The 27,405-nt window shown below is 44.2% G+C and overlaps 2 protein-coding genes across 6 annotated transcripts in view; both read right to left on the bottom strand.

Moving 5' to 3' along the window:
• usp47 (ubiquitin specific peptidase 47) overlaps positions 1 to 6,665 on the bottom strand; it is a 57,570-nt gene extending 50,905 nt beyond the window's left edge. For 3 of the 4 annotated variants that reach the window (XM_079801407.1, XM_079801409.1, XM_079801410.1), the window contains exon 1: positions 6,391 to 6,665. In XM_079801407.1, the coding sequence (XP_079657533.1) occupies positions 6,391 to 6,435 (45 nt within the window). In that variant the 5' untranslated portion in view covers positions 6,436 to 6,665. The remainder of the gene's footprint in view (positions 1 to 6,390) is intronic. The other variant, XM_079801408.1, reaches the window with a different exon arrangement.
• A 3,240-nt stretch (positions 6,666 to 9,905) lies between these two features.
• On the bottom strand, positions 9,906 to 14,599 carry clec3a (C-type lectin domain family 3, member A; the record flags this gene model as incomplete). Of its 2 annotated transcripts, none has more annotated exons than XM_079845063.1 (3): positions 9,906 to 10,392; positions 13,182 to 13,268; positions 13,364 to 14,599. In XM_079845063.1, 3 exons carry the CDS (start codon positions 13,641 to 13,643, stop codon positions 9,995 to 9,997), a joined length of 765 nt encoding a protein of 254 aa, XP_079701189.1. The 2 variants fall into 2 exon arrangements, with proteins under 2 accessions (XP_079701189.1, XP_079701190.1); XM_079845064.1 differs by having other exon boundaries at positions 9,995 to 10,392; positions 13,182 to 13,274; positions 13,364 to 13,469.
• Between the last annotated feature and the right edge of the window lie 12,806 nt (positions 14,600 to 27,405).

The raw sequence follows: 27,405 nt of genomic DNA, 5'->3' as shown, positions 1-27,405 counted from the left end.
ATCAGAGAACAAGCAGTGCTTGTTCATTGAGTAGGTCAAGGTACTGTTACATTCCACTTCTGGAACGTTTAAAGTTTCTCATACGCAACAAAAATGGCATCGCATATCAGGCAAATTAGTAGTGACACTAAAGATAAAATATGACTATAAACTTTAATGCTGACTAATCAATCATTTCCAGCAGGTGTTGTAATCAGAGCAACCATAACCCAGAGGAAGAGTGTGGGAGTGTCTCATCCCACTATAAAAGAGACAGATTCATGTGGTAATTGGGACGATGCCAGTGAAGATCATGTTAATCCTGCAGATCAATTTATATGACCAGACTCGTTCATTTCAGGCTCAAGTCAAATGATTCCTGCTCTGAATTTAGTCTGAATCCCTGATGCACTGGACTTTTACAAAATCAGGAAGTTGCCATCTAAAGAATAAATCACTTTTTGTTATGACTATTTCTTCTTCAAGTATTTTTTTTTCTTCTATTTTGCAGTTATTTCAAATTGAATAAGTATTATGTAAAATAAACATTTCATTGCATCAGAATGCATTATAAACTGTGATATCATACATGCCAGCTGCGCTCTAAGGGTACGATTATACGACAACAATGTACTAAAAACGTAAATCAGGGCTCGACATTAAGCATGTTCACATGCTTGTCCTTCGGACAAGTAAATCTGTCATCCACTTGTCCGAGTAAAAAATGCGCTTGTCCGAAAAAAAAAAATTAATAATTGTGTTGTAAATAAGATTTATTCTGAAGCAATATTCCCACCAGTGTTCAATCAGCTTTGACATATGCATATTTGTGATATTTTTACCTTTTATAAAGGGCAGTTTCCCCTAATCTTATTAAATATAGGCTATGATTCAGATTTCCTTTTATATTCTTAAATTGGATCAATAAATTAAATTAGAAGACAACACTGGCTGTTACCAGTCAAATTAAATAATTTACACTGAAAAATTACAACTGCATTAAATAATGTTATGAGATTGTTTTAAATATTTTTTGAATATACAAATAAGAAATGTTGGAAAGATGAAACTAAACCACCAGTAGGTGGCAGCAGGTGACCGTCTGAATGAGTGAGTCATTGAGTCGATTTGTTCAAACGCTGATTCATTCAAGAATGAGGCGGTCGTTTACGAATAGTTCATTGAATCTTTGATTCTATCGATTCATTCAAAACGCTGAATCATTCACGAACACGTTGTTGCGGTGACACGCGTTCAGCTGTGATCTTTTGGAACTATTTTCGCTGCTGAAATAGAACAAAAACACTCAATATTGCATCAAAATGTAAGTGACTTAATGTTAATAATTGTTTAATAATTAATAATATTAATATAATAATAACTGCTGTCATTTGAAATCAGTGTCCTTTTCAGTCGTGATGTTATTCAGGAAAACAGCACTCTTGGTAATGTGACGTTGCAACTGTATCATGTTATAAATATAAATAAACTCCACATTTCTACATTTTTTCGGTAGTGTGTTAACTGAGTTTCTCTGTGTGAGCGGTGCACATGTTTCGATTTCTCCTCGAGAGGCTGCGCAAGCGTCAACAGTGCAACGTTAGTTACCGTCAGTTCATTATACATTATTATCATTCACTGACGATCGCCAATTACAGTAATGAATGCAGAATCATTCTTGCATTTGGGTGATTCCCTAGTTATTTTTGTTAATGACGTTTTATCAGGCTACTTGTCCGTCGGGCAAGTAAAATTCTCTTTCACTTGCCCCTTCAAAAAATCCACTTGTCCCGGACAAGCGGACAAGCGTTAATGTCGAGCCCTGCGTAAATGGTTTTTCTTTGTACAGACGACAACATTGTCAAATCAATCCCCGTTTACACATATCAGCGGAAACGACTAAAAACACTGTATTTTTCAGGCCAGGCCAGTAGTTGGCGATGTCACTTTGTAAAGAAACATTACACGCCTATAAGAATAGAGGATATGCATGAGACGTTAACGTCAGCTGTTGCGACTGCGGTTGCGGCCACTGAGTGGCAAAAAGACTGAGGCGCAGCATTGGTTAGTAATGGAGCCAATCACAGACACGTTTGTTGATTTCTTCAACGCAGTGGCCAATCACAAGGTGTTGAAGTTTGAATCCACTCACCGCTCGAGTTTTTGTCCAGTGCTGAGTTCTGCAAGTGCATTAATCCTCTCTCAGTGTGTAGACATAATGTAAATAAGAGATTCATTGTGTAGATTTATATAATGGAACTTTGTGAGATCACGTTCATTGAATGAGCGTCAGGTTATAGTGATTATAAAGGGAGCGCTCGTGCGCTGTCTACTTTATTTATTTAGTCAACTTTATTTATTTATATAGCGCTTTTAACAATGTAGATTGTTTCAAAGCAGCTTTACAGTGTTAAACAGGAAAATAATGCAGCATAATTTTAATCATTCACCGACAGTGATAAATATTTATGTTTCGAAATCAGGCTCAAATAAATATCAGCAAACCTGATTCCTAGCTACTTGTCAATATCCATGGATCATTGGATCTTTTGGTAAGTTGTAAGCAGTGTTGGGCACGTTACTTAAAAAGTAATTAGTTATAGTTACTTCTTTCAAATAGTGACTGAGTTAATAACTGAGTTACATCATTATAAAAGTAACTAATTACCAGGGAAAGTAACTACTGTTACTTTTTTTTTTCTTCAAATGTTCAAAGATGTCAAATAACTTGGATGCCCCCAATATTAAATATGTTAAATGAATGAATTGGACACTAAATAGAATAAATTATTATTATAAAACATTGTACATTAATGTACACTATTGTAATGTTGCTGTGGGACAATGTGAGAGAAACCTATCAAATTCAATACATTATTGTAAATATTATCAGTAGACCTATTATGGTGTAAATATTGTGTAAATATGATCAGTACTATACTACTCCTTTGGTAGTGGAGCTCACGTTATCACCTGGGTTTTTAGCCACTTATTTTGTGGCATATGATGATGTGAGGCGCTTCATTAGATTAGAATTACTTGCCACCGACGTGGAGAGACTCTTTCTTCCTGGGCATAAGTTGCACGTTACATAAACATTCTTACCTTTCACCTCAACGAGGGAAAAGTTGCGCTTATACTTCCAGTTTGCAAAAGCTACCTTTGAAGTTGTTGGACTTGCCATTCCTCCTGGTCGTTGGTGTGTGTGTGTGACTGTGCATATGCGTGTGTGTGAACTCAACCTATCAACCTCAACCTTGTCTCCCACCCACCAATCATCATCAGTTATGTGTACCAGTACCACGCACGCACGCACGCACGCACGCACGCACGCACGCACGCACGCACATGTTGCCGGTCCGACTGACAGAGAGCCTGTTCGGATGAAAACCGCTTCAGTGAGCTCAATTATAGTAACGCCGCATTTTATTCTCAGTAACGCTAACGCCGTTGTAACGGGAGAAACAGTCATTCGTTTGATTACTTGTTACTGAAAAAAATAATTCCATTTAGTAGCGCCGTTCATCTATAACGCCGTTATTCCCATCACTGGTTGTAAGGGTCACTACATTGAGTCCAACCTTTAGTTTAAATTGCGGGAAAAGGGACATGATCCAAGTGCCCAAAACATCAGAATTATTTATTTTAAACTTCAAGTGAACGCATTAGCGTTTAACATACCCCATCATGCGCTTTGACAAATGCGTGTGCGTCCTCAGCGCAAAACGTTAATTTTACTGATCCATACAGGGAACGGGATCCTCATCTGTAAATGCTACCAATTCACGTGAGTATTTCGATTTTGCATGAAAGCGCGTCCTTACAGTCTGCATGAAGCTTCAAACTTCACTGAACGGGTGCTAGCGCAGCGGGAGCGCGTCAAACAGACAGAACGCAGTACAGAGGGAGACCATTCATATTCAGCCTAAAAACATTCATTTACATGAAATATCTGATGTTGGACACTAGATGCAGGTTTAAAAGTCAACATGTAATTCAAGTATTTTATAAGAGTAGTAACTGTAAAGGAATAACAGCGTGTAATTGAATATAGATGTAAGACGTTTCTTATGTTATAGACTATTTACATGATAAAGAAATGACAGTAACAGGTTACTTTGTGTGTGTGTGTGTGTGTGTGTGTGTGTGTGTGTGTGTGTGTGTGTGTGTGTGTGTGTGTGTGTGTGTGTGTGTGTGTGTGTGTGTGTGTGTGTGTGTGTGTGTGTGTGTGTGTGTGTGTGTTCCTGCAGAACATTCCTCTTATCTGGTAACACTGAGTTTGTGTTTTTTTTGTGTTTTTGTTTTTCTTCAATATCATTTTAATGTAACGTTTTATACTGTCCTTTTGCTTAGTAACTTATTTTGCACATAATTTATGGCACATATATACCCTTAGGAAAATTACCATAGTTCTATTAGATAGTAAAAGCATGTTTTTTGGTGTATTGATTACCATTTGCATAACCACACAAATACCATATAATTAAACTATGGATTGAAGCAAAACCATGGTTCATTTGTGGTTACCATTGAATAACTACAATAACCCTGTTATTTATTTATTTATATATTTATTTTTAATAATAATAATGTATTCGTTGTTGGTTAATCATGGTTCATTTTTGTAAGGTATATTCACTATGTATGTTTTCATAGCACTCAGCCAACACGTTGGTTTGAAGGACAGCATTGGGCAGGATGTGGAAAAGTGCGTTTTGTCAGTAAAAAAGCGGCTTTTATCAAATTAATCGAAAAAATAATCGGCCAACTAATCGATTATCAAAATAATCGTTAGTTGCAGCCCTAATCAAATCACTGGCCGACTAGTTTTGACCACGGTGTTTTGAACGTGTGCTGATATTACTTGAAGTATCATGGAGTAAAATATAAATACCATATTACTGCCATTTATTATAATCACATATTACTTTTTGAGCCTACTAATTTTGTCCTTGGTTGAATGAATATTCAGATTGATTGATTTTCACTTTAATGATGTAACTTATTTACCTGAATTGACATTCAAACCAAACTGAGTAGACTTATTGTTCAATTAGCATAAAGACCCAATTGTATATCTAATAGTTCAAAACAAATGCTACTAAAACACTCTATTTTGCTCTTTAAGCGTTGATAGAACTTGATTCCCATCTGATCTGAATTGTGTCCGCAAATAAAGCCGTGTAGTTTAAAGGCACACTATGTAGTTTTGCGCCACTAGAGGTCACCTATTCAAAACAAAGGCGTAGCTTGATGACAGGACGGATGCGGGCAAAAAACGTGTTCATGTATGAGATTATTAATGTTCCTGTAGTATGAAGCAGAGCTAGTGCTGTGGAGCTGAAGCGATTGCTAATGAGACGAGCTTTTATTCTGCCACAGCTTCCGCTTCTTCCGCTCATGCGTATGTGTGGTAACGCAGCGCTGTTTTATCATATTATATACATTGAGTGTGTTAATGATGTTATAATGTTACTCTGTGCATTCGCTCGGCAGCTGCTATGACACTTGTTCACACTGCAGTAATCCAGATCGATATATTAGAATATCATATTAATAAACGCCGGATGGCTTGTGTTGCTAAATGGCATGCAATTGACTTTAAAACATATTGTATGACTGAGAAAATGCTGTATTACTGTGCAATAATTCGTTTTCTGTCTATAAATGTATCCAAACAGTTGTCTAATAAAACATACAATATATTAAAACGTCTTTGTGTTTCCATAGTTTCTACAAAATAAAGCAGAAATCGCATGTGCTGATTAAAATAGCTCATTTCTCTGGAGTTAAACATTCTTGGAAACATTTGGGATAATGCAAGTACACAAGTCAACAAACTATATGACACTGTTCTAGTTGGTTTTGGATATTTGAATCCAAAAAATCTTACATATTGTGCCTTTACATGTGAAACATTACATTTGAATTGGTTTTATCGGCCAGGTGAAATTGTTCTGGACTAAAATCTGATTTGACACAGTCTTTTTAAGTGATGAAAGTCACCTGAATCATGAATCTGATCTGAATCATGCCCACGAATAAAGAGATGTGGATTAAATCAAGCAGTCTAATCTGAGCGGCTAACATAAACTGTGGCGCACACTTTAGCACCTCCCGAAACTCACTCCAGCTGGATATTAAAGTAAACAGCCGGTCGGCAAACGTGACAACAGGTTATCTGGCCTATCAATCACATGAATCACCGGACTCAAGTGGTTATTAACGTGTTTAATGTGTTGGAGGGACTTGTTGACTGAGAGTTAGCTGAGCTGCTGCTAACACTCTCCTGCTAGCAGCTGAACTGATCCTGACGCGCACTTTCCAGTCTCTCCCTGCCTTCGTTTAAACGCGAATCTTCTGATTTATACAGATGTATCCGTGTTGTTTTGATCATTTGTCATCTCTCACCTCTTTGGGCACAAGCTGCTTTTCTTCGCTAGGCACCATTTCCATCTGATCCTCCAGCCTCGGTCCGCTGTCAACAGGAGCTCTGCGAGGGCACCATTCTGAGTGTGTTAGGCGAAACAAGTCGATGTCGAAAAAACCACTTTTAGGCTAAATGGCTCGTAATCCAGCTTAATCTGTGTTACTTTCTTACTGCTTGGGCTGTAAGCAAAAACAGCAATCAATGGAGGAAAAATGGCCGCCACGCACTTTCGCGAGACTTCACATCAATCTGCGTCACTTCCGACAACACTCTGAGCACTACATTATGAAACAGCTGAGCTGTTTATTTTGAAAAATGAACATATTGTGATGTTATGTGAAACCATGCCTTATATTTATGAAATACAAAGCCTGTCCACTTTTCCATCTTTCGATTAAAGTCTGCTTTCATTATATAACTGACCGTTGCCTTAATTTAAATGCCTGTGTGTTTATTGTCATAGCATGAAGGACAGAATTCACAGAAAAGTATTAGACATTTTTTACTACAAATTATATTAATCTGATGTCTTTAAGTGCTTATACATTGCATTGTGCAATCTCAAAATAAGCTAGGGCCTGTTAAAAGTTTATAATGTTCTATTAATCTATACTTTCAAGAAGTCAAGTCAACTTTATCTATATAGCGATTTTAACAACGCAGATTGTTTCAAAGCAGCTTCAGTGTTAAACAGGAAAATAATGCAACAGAATTTTATTCAGCCGTATAGCCGTTTTGGGGAAAACGGTGATGTCATCAGTTCATTTCAATTATCATAGTGACAGTGTGGGCTTTAGATCAGTAATTAGATCAGTAAATTAGTTTATATGGTTAATTTAGTTTAATAATTAGATTTATTTGGATATTTAGTTGAAAAAATTAAGAAAAATTTAGTGAAATTTAGTGTCCCCAACTGAGCAAGCCAAGCCAGAGGCAATTGTGGCAAGGAAACCAAAACCCCCATCAGGTGACCTAATGGAGAAAAATAAACCTTGGGAGAAACCAGGCTCAGTCGGGGTGCCAGTTCTCCTCTGGCCAATTAACAAACAGCGTATGATTATTATTCTGGCAACTTTACAGGTCAGAGGTCATAATAGATCGGAATATTCGAAAGATCGGAGGCAACCAGCCGGAGACAGGTTTATTGAGGATGATGTGTTGATTAAATAATTATTAAAGTGCAATATTCAGACAATGGAGTCATCAGATTAAAAAAAATCTGATTTCAAAAAATATACACACTAACTTTCCTGTGTGGGAACTGTCTCTGTGTTTGGACGAATTTCTGAAAAAGCTTTTCTCTCGAAGATCAGATTATAATTTCTTGAGTTTTCTTCTGTTGTTGAGAGCTATATATAAATAGAAGTGTTATTTTAGTATTAAAGAAATACTATTATAGTATTTGCTAATGTTTTGAATTACATTTTATTTTCACTATAATTTTTGTTTGTATTTTTTTGTCTATACACTGTACACTGTAAAAAATCCAATTTATGTTTTGTACGACAAATTCAGCTATTAAAGTTTATTCAACTATTTAACATGAAAAAAGTTTGTACAACTAATTGACCCTAAGTTGAGAAAACTCAAAAATGTTCTGCAGCTGGTTGCCTTAAACTTTTAAGTTTTCTCAACTTTTTTTTTTTTACAGTGTTTTATTTTGTATTATTATTATTTTAGTTTGAGTTTATTATTTGAATACTTCAAGTTAAAAAAAGAAAATGAGAAATGTTACAACTAGCTCAAATCAAATGAAAAAGTTTTTATTTATTTTTTATTTCAGTTAAAGTTTATTTTGTTTCTTATGTTTTTAGTTAACAATATTAACCTTATATACAATTGAAAATAAAAAGTATTGGATGTCTTTAAATGTTAATAAATTGCATTGTGCAAGCTAACTTAATAAATAAAAATAAATAAAAAATATACATATTAAAAAAATTCTTAAATATATACATTTATATGTGTGTATTTATATACACATAATAATTATATACAGTACACACACATATTATGTTAACACAAACTTTTATTTTGGATGCAATTAATGGCGATTAAATGCTTGACAGCACTAATATAGGCTATATATATTATTTTCACTATAATTTTAGTTTGTATTATAATTTAATGTATATATGTATGTAAAAATATATAAGACTGATAAATATTATATTTTAAATCCTCTAATATTAATCTTTTCATTTTACTCAGTAAACATGTTCACTCAACTAAATGAAAAAAATATATATATATATTATTACATTTTTTGCTTTATTTTATTTTCATAACATTCATCTTAATTAATTATGTTTTGCAGTGTTGGAGTGACAAAATAAATACTGTTAAAATGTTTGACATGTAAAATAAAATCAGATTAACGTGTGTAGTTGCAGATAATGTAACCTATATGATCACAGTTATCCAAACAAAATGTTTTTTGATCAAATTATCCAAAACAGAAATGTCAAAATATTAAAGAGGGCCTATTTTGCTTGTTGACATGTTCACCTTTCTTTAGTGTGTGTGTAATGTTGCTGTTTGAGCATGAAAAAGCTCTGCAAAGTTACAAAGCACATATCAGTGTCGTTGTTTCTGAACTCCTGAAACGCCTCCACTGTAGTCTTGAGTTTTCTTCCGGAGAACAAACACGTCACAAAATTCCTCATTTAAATAATTCCCATATGCAAAATAAATGGGCGGGGCCGGGTTGAGCTGTGCTAGTAGTGTGTTAAAACTGGAGGCTATGGTAAGGGGTGTGACATTTCCCAAACAGGTGCCAACCGCTTGACCAATCACAATACACTAGTCCAGCCGGCCAATCAGAGTACATTGGCACAAGTGGTACTCACTGCAGAGTCAAATGACGTCCAGCTCCACCTCCCTCGACGTCTAATGGGGTGAAGGGGCAGACTTGTGGGTAGGGTTATGTTGTGATTGAATGTTCTAGCTCCATCCATTAGGCCCAAATTCCATTCACTTCTCCTCGCTGAGGCGGGACTAGACCTAAGCTCCACCCATTTGCTCTGCAGTGAGCAGCCGATGGGTGGAGCTAGATGGCCTAACCACACCCCAGTCCTATAGCTAAACATAACTCCACCCATTACATTCAGAGAGGGGGAGCTGGATGTCATTTGCGGAGCTTCATTGGAGTGGGCGGAGCTAACAAGATCTTTTGGCATGGTTTGCTTGTTTTCGAACTTTCTGTAGAGCATCATGGGTAATGTAGTTTTTCACCACAAATGCCATTGTTAAACACGGTTATTTAAAAAATAAGTTATCGGGCTAACAGCATCAACAGAAGTATATCCCATCGATGAACAACCTCATAGCGCTGTCTTTAAAGGTTTATAAGGTCGTTAAAATTCAATTTCCCTGAAGAAAATGAATGGAGCTTCTACTTCCAGAACCCGACTTTTTACTGCCTTGAAAAACAATCACTGCTAATCACATTAAGTGTTCTCCACACTAACAGTGAATAAAGAGGGCACATCATATTACCACTGACTGTTTTATTTTTAATAACCAGCTTCAATGACAGGCCGTCTATATCTTTAACAACCTTCTTTATGGCATGTGAGACGCACATCATGGAATCAGATATTCACAGATGTATTTCTTCTGGCTGCGACAGACCTCGTCGTGCCACTTCCCCTGTGCGGCCAGCGAAAGCGTAACACAGCTCTCTCTCTTCCCCCCAGTGGGCTCTCTCTTGGACCGGTCCCAGTGGAAGAAGGTGACGGGCAGGCTGTTCACGTCCACATACTGGCCTTCCTTCACTATGTCAGTTATGCCGATCCAGAAATCTTTGGATCCAGGCGAGCTGCGTTTGGCATAGTCTCTGAGGTCGTCGTTTTCGCTGATGTCTCGGGGTATGGCCAGGGTCCCTCCCTGAGCGATGCAGTCCTCGTTGGCCTCATGGTAGTGCTTGGCCTGCTCAGAAACCAGGTAACACTTCCTGTGGGCCTTGATGCCACGCAGGCAAACTGAAAAGAGTACAAAACATTCACTCATGTTAGCTACAGCAGTTTTGAGCTTGTCTTTCACATGTGCATATTTCCATCCACCATATTTATGAAGCACTACATCAGCTTTATTCCCATGACACCTTTAAAAAACTGATAGTTGACTACCAAAAAACTCTGGTAGTACTTTTTCATAGTTCGGGAACTTTCGGGGGTGGGACTTGGGCGCTGAAGATGCTGATTGGTTGAGCTTGCGCAGCATTTTAATTCAACCAGCATTTTTAAAAGTCTTGCGAGGTTCGTTCTGCGTTCAGTAAATATCAGTCTTGCTCTTTCTGTCCGATGGCGTGTGTTCGTCTCAGCCATCTCACAGTCAATGTCGGTAAAAGCTGATAATAACATACGTTGTCTTATTTTAAATCTAGCTTTCAGAATACGCTTTAGTATCAGTACTCGTCTCTTTTCTGCAGTTTTGTTAATTACATCTTTAGTAAACCAATACATAACTAGCAAAAGCAGCGCTGCTTGAATCTCCTCCACTTGTTATTGTTGCAGACAATATCGCACAAAAGTGATTACTGTCCGTCGGTGACTGCGAGGAACAGTCGCGCACAGTCCCACGTCTCTGGACTAATTTGCCTAATCTTCACGGTACTTTAGACCGCAGTGGAAACGCAGACAGTAGCAGATCTGGGGGGAAAAAAGTTCCTGTAAAAAAAGTTCCTGGTACAAATTGTTCTGGGTAATTTCGGTGGAAACGGGGCTAAATTTGACGACTCATCATTTGTTCCCTACCTGGTAGATTGTCTAAAGGCCCAGGTATAGGGGCCTACTTAATTTTACGCATTCGGCTCCAAAGTTGAACGTGTGAGCCTTTGAAAGGGCCCTGTCCCAAATGGCATCATAAACACTCGTGGTCTACATTTACATTTATGCATTTAGCAGACGCTTTTATCCAAAGCGACTTACAACTTGGGGGTACAATAAGCAATTGGTCGTGAAGAGTCGAGTGAGCGCAACAAGTGCCTGAAATACTTTGTCCGTGTACATTTCTCAGTGTAGCACAGGCTAGAGAAGGGAGGGAAAAAGGAAGAAAGAGTTTTTTTTTTTTTATGAGGTTAAGTGCTCACGGAAGAGATGAGTTTTTAGTTGACTTTTGATTGTTGTCAACGAATCAGCGTTTTGGATGGCGGTGGGAAGATCGTTCCACCAGCTGGGAACGTTGAATGAAAATGTTCTGGAAAGGGATTTTTTGCCTCTCTGTGATGGTACCACAAGCCGTCGCTCCTTAGCTGAGCGAAGGCTTCTGGTGGGGGTGTGGATTTGTATAATCGAGTCAAAGTATGCAGGAGCTGAGCGCGTGGTGGATCTGTAGGCAAGCGTCAGCGCCTTAAACTTGATGCAAGCAGCGTCAGGTCTACCTACGAGTCCACACTGTCGGGACGAAGTCTGCTGTGGAAGTTGCTTCAGTGCAGGCTCGGTAAAAGTGTGCATATCAACCGCAAAAGAGGCGCCCGCGAGCACTCTTCTGAGACTCTCATGGACTTAACGGATGCATAGTCTTTTGCCCTGTCCCAAATAGCACACTTCATATGCACTTTTGGTCTTGTGGACTTACTATGGCTGTCCGTTAAGACGTGACTGTAGGGTGTCCCAATTGTCATTTTAGATCTCAGAAGGGTGCTCATGAGCGCCCCCTTTGCGGTCGATATGCGCCCTCGATGCGCACTTTTGCCGAGCCCACACTGATGTGAACTCTGCAGCGGACTTCTTACCGACAGTCAAAGTGACGTTACGTCATTAAATTGCGGACTCGTAGGAAGACCGCAAAGGTTTAGGGTGCCATTTGGGACATGGCCTTTGATGGACACGTGCACGCGTGGCATTCCACAAGACCAATAGTGCATATAAAGACTGGATCCCAAATGGCACCCTAAACCCGCACAGTCTTCCTCTGAATACGCACTTACCCGGACTCCCGGGTAAAGTCCTCTGCGTAGCTCACAAACTTGCGGGATCAGCTGAAGTGCGCATTGAGGGCGCATATTGACCTCAAAGAGGGTGCTCACCAGCAGCCTTCTGAGACCTAAATTGACAAATGGGACACCCTACAGTCTCGTGGACTTAACGGACATGCACACGCGGAAGCCATTGTAAGTTCACAAGACCGAAAGTGCAGTGTGCCATTTGGGACAGGGCCAAAGACGCATTCGCAACACGGATGGGATGTGCTGACATCCGCAGACCCTCCTGATGACAAAATCCTGATGGCAAATTCCAATCGGAAGTGAGCATCCCTATGCCCTACTCACTGTGTAGGGCAGAACATGACCATACATTATTAAATTACTTCCTTGAAGTGACCATTGCATGTTTTCTTAGATAACACCCTTCATGAAGGGATTCAGTTGTTCACTTTAGTTTGGAACGCTCCTACAAATGGCCTCCCCTTCCCGAAGTGCCCATCAAGGGTGCACAAACGCTGTTTTGAATTCTCCCTACCTCATATGGACCACCGTGGAACGCAGATGACCAAAGTACTGTAGGCTTACGTAAGTACATAAGTCAACAAAATATATGACACTGTTCTAGTGGTTTTTGAATTTAAAAAAAAAAAAAATCTTACATATTGTGCCTTTGACCATCGAAATAAAGTGTAACCAACACTTCTTTTCCACAAGGGTAGAGACACTTCTGATGTCAACACTCTTATTTGTTAACATGGGCACCATAAAAATATGCACTGGTGATGCTGAAACAATAAGCATAGAGAGTTTTTTAAATGAAATAAAGTGTGTATTATTGTTCACCTGTTTGCAGCGCCTGCATCTCTTTCAGAGAGTTGATTTCCTGCCACAGCTTGTCAATCTGTGTCCTCACGTCATCATCTTCTGTAGCTGTATCTCAGCAGAAGAACGTCAGAGCAGAAGTTAGATAAAGGTGCTGATTATGATAATAAACCTATATTTCCTAGTGCTGACACAGAAGTCACCTCTCTGTTGAGCTGGAACTGCTTTCTTAGTGCGAGAGGGATGGCCATATCCGTAGTGGAGAATGCTGAAGCAGATCACCAAAAGCAGAAGCCGAGGTTGTGCCATGATGGTCATGGACGGGCTGTTTAAATCACTGGGAGAAATATGGACAAGTCTTACAGTTTTCTCCCTTCCAGACTCTCGTGCTATTGGCTGGACATTGAGTGTTTGTGTGTACCTAAAAGGGAATTCAAATACCTTCAGTGCAGTCACAACAACCCTTCCCCTGTTTCCAGCCATTCCAAAATATTTACTCGAAAAGCACACAGAACGTATTTAGTCGTTTCCCATTCATAACCCAACAAGAAAATTCATTCACTACCACGCATGTTATGTCATGGATTATAAGAACTCAAATTAAAGTGCCACATTATACTATTTTAAAGGTTGTTAATTTAGTTCCGGAGGTCTTCTACAACAGGTTTACATGCATCTAAGGTAGAAAAGCACTTTAAATCTCTCATAATATACATTTGGGCAAACAGCTTGTTCAGAGATTCTCTCTAAACCCCTCCTTTCCTAGAGCCTCTGCTCTGATTGGCCAGATGGCCGAGTCTGTTGTGATTAATCTACTCAGCTCTGCTCTGATTGGTCAGACGCCCCAGTCTGTTGTGATTAGATTTGTACCAAGTCTGTACTGAAATTTAAAAAATGTGACGATACCAGCATTTCCCTCTAGTATTTTGAGCGCTGTTGAACGGATTCTTAAACACCAATATACATGTATATATAAATACCAATATATATATATATGCCATTGTGTTCAAGTGCTCAACATATATGTCTGTGATTGGTTATTGTGTTCACACGCTCAACATATATGTCTGTGATTGGCTATTGTGTTCACGTGCTCAACATATATGCCTGTGATTGGCCATTGTGTTCACGTGCTCAACATATATGCCTGTGATTGGCCATTGTGTTCACGTGCTCAACATATATGTCTGTGATTGGCTATTGTGTTCACATGCTCAACATATATGTCTGTGATTGGCCATTGTGTTCACGTGCTCAACATATATGTCTGTGATTGGCCATTGTGTTCACGCGCTCAACATGTATGTCTGTGATTGGCCATTGTGTTCACATGCTCAACATATATGTCTGTGATTGGCCATTGTGTTCACGCGCTCAACATATATGTCTGTGATTGGCCGTTGTGTTCACGCGCTCAACATATATGTCTGTGATTGGCCATTGTGTTCACACGCTCAACATATATGTCTGTGATTGGCCGTTGTGTTCACACGCTCAACATATATGTCTGTGATTGGCCATTGTGTTCACACGCTCAACATATATGTCTGTGATTGGCTATTGTGTTCACGTGCTCAACATATATGTCTGTGATTGGCTATTGTGTTCACACGCTATATACAGGTGCTGGTCATATAATTAGAATATCATCAAAAGTTGATTTATTTCACTAATTCCATTCAAAAAGTGAAACTTGTATATTATTTTCATTCATTACACACAGACTGATATATTTCAAATGTTTATTTCTTTTAATTTTGATGATCATAACTGACAACTAAGGAAAATCCCAAATTCAGTATCTCAGAAAATTACAATATTACTTAAGACCAATACAAAGAAAGGATTTTTAGAATTCTTGGCCAACTGAAAAGTATGAACATGAAAAGTATGAGCAGCATGTCCAGCACTCAATATGTAGTTGGGGCTCCTTTTGCCTGAATGACTGCAGCAATGCGGTGTGGCATGAGGAGATCAGTCTGTGGCTCTGCTCAGGTGTTATGAGAGCCCAGGTTGCCCTGATAGTGGCCTTCAGCTCTTCTGCATTGTTGGGTCTGGCATATCGCATCTTCCTCTTCACAATACCCCATAGATTTTCTTAAGTTAAGGTCAGGCGAGTTTGCTGGCCAGTTAAGAACAGGGATACCATGGTCCTTAAACCAGGTACTGGTTGCTTTGGCACTGTGTGCAGGTGCCAAGTCCTGTTGGAAAATTAAATCTGTATCTCCATAAAGTTGGTCAGAAGCATGAAGTGCTCTTAAACTTCCTGGTAAACGGCTGCGTTGACCTTGGACCTCAGAAAACACAGTGGACCAACAGCAGCAGATGACATGGCACCCCAAACCATCACTGACTGTGGAAACTTTCCACTGGACCTCAAGCAATGTGGATTGTGTGCCTCTCCTCTCTTCCTCCAGACTCTGGGACCCTGATTTCCAAAGGAAATGCAAAATTTACTTTCATCAGAGAACATAACTTTGGACCACTCAGCAGCAGTCCAGTCCTTTTTGTCTTTAGCCCAGGCGAGACGCTTCTGACGCTTTCTGTTGTTCAAGAGTGGCTTGACACAAGGAATGCGACAGCTGAAACCCATGTCTTGCATACATCTGTGCTTAGTGGTTCTTGAAGCACTGACTCCAGCTGCAGTCCACTCTTTGTGAATCTCCCCCACATTTTTGAACGGGTTTTGTTTGACAATCCTCTCCAGGGTGCGGTTATCCCTATTGCTTGTACACTTTTTTTCTACCACATCTTTTCTTTCCCTTCGCCTCTCTATTAATGTGCTTGGACACAGAGCTCTGTGGACAGCCAGCCTCTTTTGTAATGACCTTTTGAGTCTTGCCCTCCTTGTGCAAGGTGTCACTGGTCGTCTTTTGGACAACTGTCAAGTCAGCAGTCTTCCCCATGATTGTGTTGCCTACAGAACTAGACTGAGAGACCATTTAAAGGCCTTTGCGGGTGTTTTGAGTTAATTAGCTGATTAGAGTGTGGCACCAGGTGTCTTCAATATTGAACCTTTTCACAATATTCTAATTTTCTGAGATACTGAATTTTAGATTTTCCTTAGTTGTCAGTTATAATCATCAAAATGATAAGAAATAAACATTTGAAATATATCAGTCTGTGTGTAATGAATGAATATAATATACAAGTTTCACTTTTTGAATGGAATTAGTGAAATAAATCAACTTTTTGATGATATTCTAATTATATGTCTGTGATTGGCTACGATGATCAACGCTCTTCACCAAGTGCTTCAATTACGCTCTTGATGCGTTGATCATTGTAGCCAATCACAGACATATATGTTGAACACAATGGCCAATCAGAGATGTATATGTTGAGCGCGTGAACACAATGGCCAATCAGAGACATATATGTTGAGCGCGTGAACACAATGGCCAATCAGAGACGTATATGTTGAGCGCGTGAACACAATGGCCAATCACAGACATATATGTTGAGCGCGTGAACACAATGGCCAATCAGAGTTATATATGTTGAGCATGAACACAATGGCCAATCAGAGACGTATATGTTGAGCGCGTGAACACAATGGCCAATCAGAGTTATATTTGTTGAGCGTGAACACAATGGCCAATCAGAGACGTATATGTTGAGCGCGTGAAAACAATGGCCAATCAGAGACATATATGTTGAGCGTGTGAACACAATGGCCAATAACAGACAAATATGTTGAGCGTGTGAACTCATTTGTTTTAACCTATGCTGATTAATCAATCAAAATGTATTGTTTATTTTATTTTGTATAACTCTCTTGTTCATAAACACGTCTTAAGGATATGAATAACTTCACATTGATTTTAGTCAGAGTTGGAGACAGAGGGGCTGTTGATCAGGGAAGGAAGTCCAGTTCAGAGCTCCGTGTTCTCAGCTAATTTTAGAGTGTGATGCTGTGAGATGAAGGGAGTGGAGAGACGAGTGCAAAAAAGAGCAAACAGCCCAAAGGGAATATCTTTCATTGTGTGTCTTTGAAACCCATGACATGTGCCTGGAATATCATTTAAAGACTCCTTCTCTTTTTAAAAAGAAACAGATTTTGACAGCCTAATTTATGTTTCATGAATATAAATTCACCTGAATTTAGCATTTTGTGCCATGTGTAATTCCTGAGCTGTGATTTAATGGTTGTAAGGTAATTTTACTTAGTCAGGATTCCCACACCTTTTAACTCATGAATTTGGTTGAATCCATGACTTATGATTGTATTAATTATCAAAGCTTTTCCAACCAGGGAATCATATTTCAAAATTCTGTGATGCGTCCAAGTTTTGACAGACTGGAAGTCTTAATGCAGTGGACACAGTTTAAAGAAATGAAATGTTCTACTCATTAAAGGGTTAGTTCACCCAAAAATGAAAATTCTGTCATTAATTACTTACCCTCATGTCGTTCGACACCCGTATGACCTCCGTTCGTCTTCGGAACACAAATGAAGATATTTTAGTTGAAATCTGATGGCTCTGAAAGTCCTCCATTGGCACAATGCACGGTTCACTCTCAAGACCCTTAAAAGGTTCTAAAGACGTCGTTACAAAGTCCATCTCACTACAGTGGTTCTAAAATAACTTTATGAATCAGTGAGAATAGTTCCCTTTCAGTCGGTCACTACGACGTACGTCGGTAATAACCGACGAATTGGGATCACTTCAGAGAGCCCCTATCAGCTTCGAGAACTTAAGAACAGGCCAATGAACAATTGGCGTGCGAGATTTGCATCTCGCGCTCCGCCCCGCGCCGCGGGTATAAACGGGAAGCGAGAGCACCGCACTGACGTCATTCACTTCGGAGCCGAACCGGCGTTTGAAGTTGCAGAGACTGCTTTCCTGTCTTTTCAGCGAAAGAGAATTCATCAGAACAGAGAAGAGGATCGTGTGCTGGTGTGACGGCGCTTTCCAGCGGGACCGCGAACTCAAGCTGCTAGAAGGAACAAACTGCTGTTCTCACAGCAATCTGTTGGTATCGGTGGGCGTTCCATTCTTTGAGTGCAAACACAGGCTGCACTATCCCCTGTGTGTTGCCGCGGTTTCCCTGGGTGCTTCAGCACTCTCTTAAAAGAGCGTTCCTCACAAAAAGAGCAACACGGGTGTGACACTGCGTCTTTTTCAAGACGTCATTCCACTCGTGCGTTTCTGGATGCGGTTGTTTCCTGTCCTGACGGCCACGATCCCTCTCGCATAAACATGTTGAGACTGTGTTCGTGGGTGATCCGTGTTCTCTCAGGGGAACGGGACCACGTCGACGCGCTGGTCATCTCGCCTTCCGCGTGAGGGTTTGAGTGTTCAGCGCGCCGTGTGCCGTCTAGCTGCCGAGTGACAGCGCGGGTTGCCACGGCAGCTCAGCGCGCGTCACTCGGCGGCTACGCATGTTGAGACAGTGTTTGTGGGTGGTCTATGCTCTCTAATGAGAGCATGGCCACGTCGGCGCGCTGTTCATCTTGCCTTTTTAAAACATAAGGGCTTGAGTGTTCAGCGCGCCGTGTGCCGTCTCACGGCCACGCCCACTGTCTCACATGTCTGCCGGTAGCTTACAGATGGGATTGCTGGTCCTAAAAAATAAATAAATAAATAATTTAAAAAAAAAAAAAAAAAGGACCTAGCGTTTCGTTTGGGGCTCTAGCAGAGGACAGATGTCAATCGCTGCATCGGAGAGAGGGCTGTTATGTGTTGAAAATGAAGATGATGCTGAGATTCCCACTATAATAGTGGGTGCTCGTGCTGAATCCGATTCATGCTCGACAGCCATGCTTTCCCGGGTGGCTGAGGCATAGTGCAACGCATAATTCGCCTTGCCTGCCTCTTGCCTTTCCCGGATGTGCGTTGGAAGGCTTTTGCATTATGGAACTATTGGTGGCAAAATATGGAACACCAATAGGGCCATAATCTGTATAAAGTTTTCCTCTCTCTCACTACCCTCATCGGTGGGGTGGCAGTGCCACTGGCAGGCCACCTCCGCCCTGCTTAGGGCATGAGGGTAGTTCTCAGCCGAGGTTGAGCTGCGCACAGCGCTGGCCCTTGGCTAGACGATGTCCAGAAACACCATTGACCCGGATTTGGTTCGGGACTGTTCTTCCCCCGGAGGAGGGCCGGGTAAAAACCATTAGTAATTCTGTTCCGCCACTGGGGTTAAAAACAGCCAGTGGTACCCAAATATATATCTAAAAAAAAAAAAAAAAAAAGAGAAGAACAGTTCCAATATCTCTGGGTCTCAGGAGTTCAGGAATGGCAGCGTGTGACGCTACAAGCCTCGCCGCCCTCATTCCCCTCCCCACAAGAGGGCGAGAATGGCAGTGTGTGACGCTACAAGCCTCGCCACTCTCATTCCCCTCTTCTCAGCGGTGTGTGGACGACAGTGCGCAACGCTATGCCTCGCCGCTCTTGTTCCCCGCTGAGGAAGGAGGTGAGGCAGACCGTGTGCAACGCCACAAAGCCTTGCCACGCTCAGCCCCTCCTTCATTTGGAGAGCGCGCTGGGCGGTGTACAACGCTCCCATGCCTTGTCAGCCTCTGGTGCCTCTCCAAATCGCCAGCAGGGGGTGCCGGCTGTGGGAACGCACTCAAGCGGCCTTCCCACACTCGCGCACCCCCTCAGCGGATGCAGGTCGTGTGTCAGACCCAGACCCCTACACGGACCACTCCCATGTCGTCCTGGGGTCCCTGCATTCCGCCTCGCTGCCCTGCTGCGGGTACGTCTGTGGTACCGATGACCCCGCTTGTTCGGTCTCTGGGGGCCTGGCTAGCGCTCCCCAGCCCGTCTCGCTGGGTCATCTGTACCATCAGACTCGGTTTGCGATTCAGTTCGCCCGGCGTCCGCCCAAGTTCGGGGGCGTTCACTTCACGTCTATTGCGTGGGTGGATGCCCCCGTGCTTCGGGCGGAGATCGCTGTCCTACTGGCGAAGGACGCGATAAAGCCGGTCCCTCCAGCCGATATGAAGTCTGGGTTCTACAGCCCGTACTTCATTGTACCCAAGAAAGGTGGCGGGTTACGACCGATCCTGGACCTGCGTTACCTGAACCGCTCCCTCCACAGGATGCCGTTCCGAATGTTAACCCAGAAACGCATCTTCAGATGCATCCGTCCCCAGGATTGGTTTGCAGCGATCGACCTGAAGGACGTGTACTTTCATGTCTCAATTCTCCCTCGACACAGACCGTTTCTACGCTTTGCTTTCGACGGACGGGCATACCAGTACAAAGTCCTGCCCTTCCGGCTGTCCCTGTCGCCCCGTGTCTTCACGAAAGTCGCGGAGGCGGCCATTGCTCCCATGAGAGAGCGTGGTGTTCGCATCCTCAACTATCTCGACGACTGGCTGATTCTTGCCCAGTCACGGGAGCAGTTGTGCGAACACAGGGACATGGTGCTCCGGCACCTCAGCCAGTTGGGTCTTCGGGTCAACTGGGAGAAGAGCAAACTCTGTCCCGTACAGAGGATCTCTTTTCTCGGGATGGAGATCGACTCGGTCGCCATGACTGCGCGCCTCAAAGAGGAGTGCGTCCAGTCGGTGCTGAGCTGCTTGAGTACGCTCAAACGCAGTACAGCGGTTCCACTGAAACATTTTCAGAGGCTCCTGGGGCATATGGCAGCAGCAGCCGCAGTAACGCCGCTAGGGCTGCTCCATATGAGACCGCTTCAGCACTGGCTACACGACCGAGTCCCGAGATGGGCGTGGCACAGCGGGTCCCTCCGTGTCCAAGTGACGCCGAGATGCCGCCAAACCCTCACCCCGTGGTCGGACCCTTCATTTCTACGGGCAGGAGTGCCTCTAGAACAAGTGTCCAGGCATCATGTCTCCACGGATGCCTCACCCACGGGTTGGGGGGCCACGTACAACGGGCTTGCAGTATCGGGTCTGTGGACGGGGCCCCAACTGCAATGGCATATCAATTGCCTAGAGTTGCTGGCAGTTCGTCTTGCTCTCAGCCGCCTCAAAGTGTCGCTCAAAGACAAGCACGTTCTGGTCCGGACGGACAGCACGACGGCCGTTGCGTACATCAACAAACAAGGTGGTCTACGCTCCCGCCGTTTGTCCCAACTCGCCCGCCATCTCCTCCTGTGGAGTCAGAAGCATCTGAGGTCCCTTCGTGCTATCCACATTCCGGGCCTGCTCAATCGTGCGGCCGACGAGCTGTCACGGTTGCCAGTGCTTCCCGGAGAGTGGCGACTCCACCCCCAGGTGGTCCAGCTGATTTGGAGTCGCTTTGGGGCCGCACAGATCGATCTGTTTGCCGCCCACGACACGACCCACTGCCAGTTGTTTTATTCCCTGTCCGAGGGGACCCTCGGCACGGATGCACTGGCACACAGCTGGCCCCGGGCTCTGCGCAAATATGCGTTTCCCCCAGTGAGCCTTCTTGCACAGACACTGTGCAAGGTCAGGGAGGACGAGGAGCATCTCCTCTTGGTAGCTCTGTACTGGCCCAACAGGACGTGGTTCCCGGAACTAGTGCTCCTCGCGACAGCACCTCCTTGGCCCATTCCTCTGAGGTAGGACCTTCTGTCTCAGAGACGGGGCACCCTATGGCACCCGCGTCCAGACCTCTGGAAACTCCATGTCTGGTCCCTGGACGGGACGCGGAGGTTCTCGGTGACCTACCGCAAGCGGTAGTCGACACCATCGCTTCCGCCAGAGCCCCCTCTACGAGACGGCTTTATGCGTTGAAGTGGAACCTGTTCGTCGACTGGTGCTCTTCTCGCCGAGAAGACCCCCGGAAGTGTTCGATCGGATCTGTGCTATCTTTTCTTCAAGACGGGTTGGAGCGAAGGCTGTCTCCCTCCACCCTCAAGGTATATGTTGCCGCCATCGCCGCAAGCCATGACCTCATTGATGGTGAGTCCTTAGGCAAGCATGATCTGATCGTCAGGTTCCTAAGGGGAGCGAGGAGACTAAATCCTCCTCGCCCTTCTTCTATACCCTCTTGGGACTTGACTCTGGTGCTGACCGCACTTCAGAGGGCGCCCTTCGAGCCTTTACAGTCAGTAGAGCTTAAGATCTTGTCTCTAAAGACAATACTCCTGATTGCATTGGCCTCAGTTAAGAGGGTAGGGGACCTGCAGGCATTTTCGGTCGACGAATCGTGCCTGGAATTCGGGCCGGGTGATTCTCAGGTGACCCTGAGACCCTGGCCTGGATATGTGCCCAAGGTTCCCACTACTCCCTTCCGGGACCAAGTGGTGAGCCTGCAAGCGCTGCCTTCGGAGGAGGCAGACCCAGCCCTAGCTTTGCTCTGTCCCGTCCGTGCTCTCCGGACTTACGTGGACAGAACGCAAAGCTTCAGGACCTCAGAGCAGCTCTTCGTCTGTTACGGAGGACAGCAGAAGGGAAAGGCTGTCTCCAAGCAGAGGATGGCCCACTGGATAGTGGATGCCATCGTCTTGGCGTATGAATCCCAAGACGTGCCCTGCCCGCTCGGGGTTAGAGCTCACTCCACCTGGGGTGTAGCTTCTTCCTGGGCGCTGGCTCGTGGCGCCTCGCTGACAGACATTTGTAGAGCTGCGGGCTGGGCGACACCCAACACGTTCGCTAGGTTTTATAGCCTGCGTGTAGAGCCGGTGGCTTCTCGTGTGCTCGCTTCCCATAGTCAGCTTCACTGAAGTGCCCGTTCTAGTGTCGGCTTGCTGCGCCATTCCCTTCCCCTGGAACGGATACGTGCGCTTATTTTCTCCAGTCGAGTTCCCCAGGATAGGCGAACCCTGTTGAGTCCTCCGCACCCCTCGGCAGTCGGATGTTGCGGAGCGTCCGACGCCAGGTCTGGCACTCGTATGCATTGGTGGAACTTGTGTCAGGCTGGGTTCCGTATGTCGTGACCCCTACGGCGGTCCCATACGTGTATTTCCACGGTACAGCTCCCTACGGCGAGCTCGTGTCTTTCCCTTGGCAGAGTTCTCTGCCGTCTCAGTACGGTGTCGTCCCCCGCCTGCATTAGGCCGGGGCCTCCCCTGGGACTCCGTATGTTGTGCTGCCCACGGCCAGCCCATACGTGTTCTCCACATGGTAACTCCCTCCGGGCATGATGTGGCTCCCGCAGCGTCCTTCGGGCACGCTTCCCAGCGTTATCCAATCAAGTCTGCTGAATGGGTCTTGCGGAACAGCAGTATGACTCTTCTAGCGTGAATCTTCCCGCCCGCTTCAGAACGGGGTCTGAGGGGCTCTCGCTGGGCGCTGGAAGTGGTAGTAACTGTGGCGTTTTCCATAGGGATCCCAATTCGTCGGTTATTACCGACGTACGTCGTAGTGACCGACTGAAAGGGAACGTCTCGGTTACGTATGGTAACCCTCGTTCCCTGAAGGAGGGAACGGAGACGTACGTCCCGTCGCCACAGTTCCTTCCATCACTGCTTGGCCGAGTCACTGGTTCGGCTCCTCAGTGAAAAACGTCAGTGCGGTGCTCTCGCTTCCCGTTTATACCCGCGGCGCGGGGCGGAGCGCGAGATGCAAATCTCGCACGCCAATTGTTCATTGGCCTGTTCTTAAGTTCTCGAAGCTGATAGGGGCTCTTTGAAGTGATCCCAATTCGTCGGTTATTACCGACGTACGTCTCCGTTCCCTCCTTCAGGGAACGAGGGTTACCATACGTAACCGAGACGTTTTTGTGCGCAAAAAACCCCTAAATAACGACTTATATAGTGATGACGATTTCAAAACAGTCTCATGAAGCTTCGGAGCGTTATGAATCAGCAAGTGGATTCAGCGGTTTGAATCCCAAATTTCAGCAGTTTGGCGGTTTGACACGCGATCCGAATCATGATTCGACTCACTGATTCATAACGCTTCAAAGCTTCATGATGCCGTGTTTTGAAATCGTCATCACTATATAAGTCGTTATTTAGGGTTTTTTTGCGCACAAAAACTATTCTCGCAGATTCATAAAGTTATTTTAGAACCACTGTAGTGAGATGGACTTTGTAACGACGTCTTTAGTACCTTTTAAGGGTCTTGAGAGTGAACCGTGCCATTGAGCCAATGGAGGCCTTTCAGAGCCATCAGATTTCAACTAAAATATCTTCATTTGTGTTCCGAAGATGAACGGAGGTCTTACGGGTGTCCAACGACATGAGGGTAAGTAATTAATGACAGAATTTTCATTTTTGGGTGAACTAACCCTTTAATGTAACGTTCCAAACCTGTATGACCATGCAATTACAATGAATAGGGACCAGTTTTGGGTAAAGTTACTTTTAAAAGTAATGTGTTACAATATTGTGTTACTCCCTTAAAAAAAGTACCTAATTGTGTTACTTTTTATGCAAAGTAATGCATTACGTTATTTTTGCTTTACTTTTTCTCACGTGGGCTGTGCTTGCTTGTTTGTTTTTCTAATAACTTTTTTTTGGCAGATGTCAAGGGAGGAGCCAGGAGGTGACCAAGAGAGCAGCCAGGACGATAGCCCAAGGCGGAGTGGATGGAGGGAGGGGCCATGGTGGAGACTTGTCTTATGATACCTGGGGTATCGAAGAGCCCTGGGTGTAGACGGAGAGCAGATGGGACTGAGTGACACCAACTGTCCTGGAGGCCAAGGTGGAGCCGCAGCAATGAGCCTCCGATGTGGAGCCATGGTGCCTGAAGCAAGTGGGACTGAGGATCGAGGTGGAGCCGGAGGGAAGGTGGAGCCAGACGGATATGAAGGGGTGGAGTAATGGAGCATAGTGAATGGCTCGTAAGTCCATGGGACAGGTAGGGGGATGTCTCACCAAGGCAGAGCCGGAAGAACGTGGGAGCCCAGGGGAGCTGTAAGGACGATGGTATTTAATAGAGCCGGGGGAGGGAGGAACCATGGCGGAGCCAACGGGAGACTTGAGCTGGGCGGAACCAGTGGGGACTCAGGAGACTTGAACTGGGTGGAACCAGTGGGGACTCAGGAGACTTGAGCTGGGCGGAACCAGTGGGGACTCAGGAGACTTGAGCTGGGTGGAACCAGTGGGAACACAGGAGACTTCGAGATGGGCAGAACCAGCGGGGACTCAGGAGACTTGACCATGGTGGAACCAGTGGGAACACAGGAGACTTTGAGCTGGGTGAAACCAGTGGGAACACAGGAGACTTTGAGCTGGGTGAAACCAGTGGGAACACAGGAGACTTTGAGCTGGGTGAAACCAGTGGGGACACAGGAGACTTGAGCTGGGCAGAACCAGCGGGGACTCAGGAGACTTGAGCTGGGTGAAACCAGTGGGGACTCAGGAGACTTGAGCTGGGTGAAACCGGTGGGGACACAGGAGACTTCGAGATGGGCAGAACCAGTGGGGACTCAGGAGACTTGACCATGGTGGAACCAGTGGGAACACAGGAGACTTTGAGCTGGGTGAAACCAGTGGGAACACAGGAGACTTTGAGCTGGGTGAAACCAGTGGGGACACAGGAGACTTGAGCTGGGCAGAACCAGCGGGGACTCAGGAGACTTGAGCTGGGTGAAACCAGTGGGGACTCAGGAGACTTGAGCTGGGTGAAACCGGTGGGGACACAGGAGACTTCGAGATGGGCAGAACCAGCGGGGACTCAGGAGACTTGAGCTGGGTGAAACCAGCGGGGACTCAGGAGACTTGAGCTGGGTGAAACCAGTGGGGACTCAGGAGACTTGAGCTGGGTGAAACCAGCGGGGACTCAGGAGACTTGAGCTGGGTGAAACCAGCGGGGACTCAGGAGACTTGAGCTGGGTGAAACCAGTGGGGACTCAGGAGACTTGAGCTGGGTGAAACCAGCGGGGACTCAGGAGACTTGAGCTGGGTGGAACCGATGGGGACTCAGGAGACTTGAGCTGGGTGAAACCAGTGGGGACTCAGGAGACTTGAGCTGGGTGAAACCAGTGGGGACTCAGGAGACTTGAGCTGGGCGGGACCAGTTGGGACTCAGGAGACTTGAGCTGGGTGAAACCAGTGGGGACTCAGGAGACTTGAGCTGGGCGGGACCAGTTGGGACTCAGGAGACTTGAGCTGGGTGGAACCAGTTGGGACTCAGGAGACTTGAGCTGGGTGAAACCAGTGGGGACACAGGAGACTTGAGCTGGGCGGGACCAGTTGGGACTCAGGAGACTTGAGCTGGGTGAAACCAGTGGGGACTCAGGAGACTTGAGCTGGGTGGAACCAGTTGGGACTCAGGAGACTTGAGCTGGGTGAAACCAGTGGGGACTCAGGAGACTTGAGCTGGGTGAAACCAGTGGGGACTCAGGAGACTTGAGCTGGGCGGGACCAGTGGGGACACAGGAGAACCAGGAAAACTTCCTCTTCCATTTCAAAATAATTCCCAGAGGCCAGGCACAACACATCCACAACAGGTGGCGGAATCGCAGAAGTCAAAAAATGTCCCAGATTACCCGAATTCACCCTACATTTACATGACAACAATATGGTTAAAATTGAGTTTAAAATTTAAGTTTAAAATTGAAGTTTTACGTGTACAGATGACACCATTGTCAAAACTATCCCCATTCACACAGATTCACAGAGGCGACTAAAAACGCTGTTTTTCTCTGCCAGGCCATTTGATGGCGATAAAACACTATAGTTTAAACATGTAATATGCTTGTGCATGACGTCCTCGTTTCACAGATTCACGTTTTTGTTGTTTACACAAGACCGTTTTCAAAAACGTGCACTTTGAAACCCGTTTTCAAGTACCAAAATCGCCGTTGTGGTGTAAATGAACAGCCAAAACGCATAACAAGTTTTCAGTTTGAAAATGGTGTTGTGTAAACGGCCCCTAGGACAAACAGACAGGGAAACCAGAACATGATAATAAAACAGAACATACACGTTACACATTTCACTTTTCAGACTTGAAATACAGTGCACAAATCATACGGACATACTTGGTGTTTTTGTTTCATTTTTGAAGCTTGAAAGCTTCAATCCCAGAAATATTCTTCAACATTTTAATTTCTGGTGAGGTAATCCTGGAGATATTTGTGGCTATAACATGACGATTTTCAGGCAAATCAATATGGCAAATATTTGCATCACCACAGTGACGGTTAGAAAATCCATGGGAAAGGTCAAACATATTTTTATCTAGTCATATTTCAACTTTCTGATTAGCAAAACCCTGCAAAGGCCACTGACTGTAATATTTTGAACTGGAAAGAGCAAAGTGATGCTTTGTTAATTTCCACAGTGCCATTTGTGAGAGTGACCTCAGGGGTTACCGAGAGAAAACAATCTAACATTTGTGTCTGTCATGCGCTACCATTTCTCATTTCTGTGAAAAAAATCAGATATGCCGTGTCAAATGTTGTTT

This window comes from Gobio gobio (genome assembly GCF_949357685.1).
Source record: "Gobio gobio genome assembly, chromosome: 2".
NCBI classification, from domain to species: domain Eukaryota; kingdom Metazoa; phylum Chordata; class Actinopteri; order Cypriniformes; family Gobionidae; genus Gobio; species Gobio gobio.
Note: the sequence above shows the minus strand (reverse complement) of the source record. Positions and strands in the feature narration are given on the sequence as shown.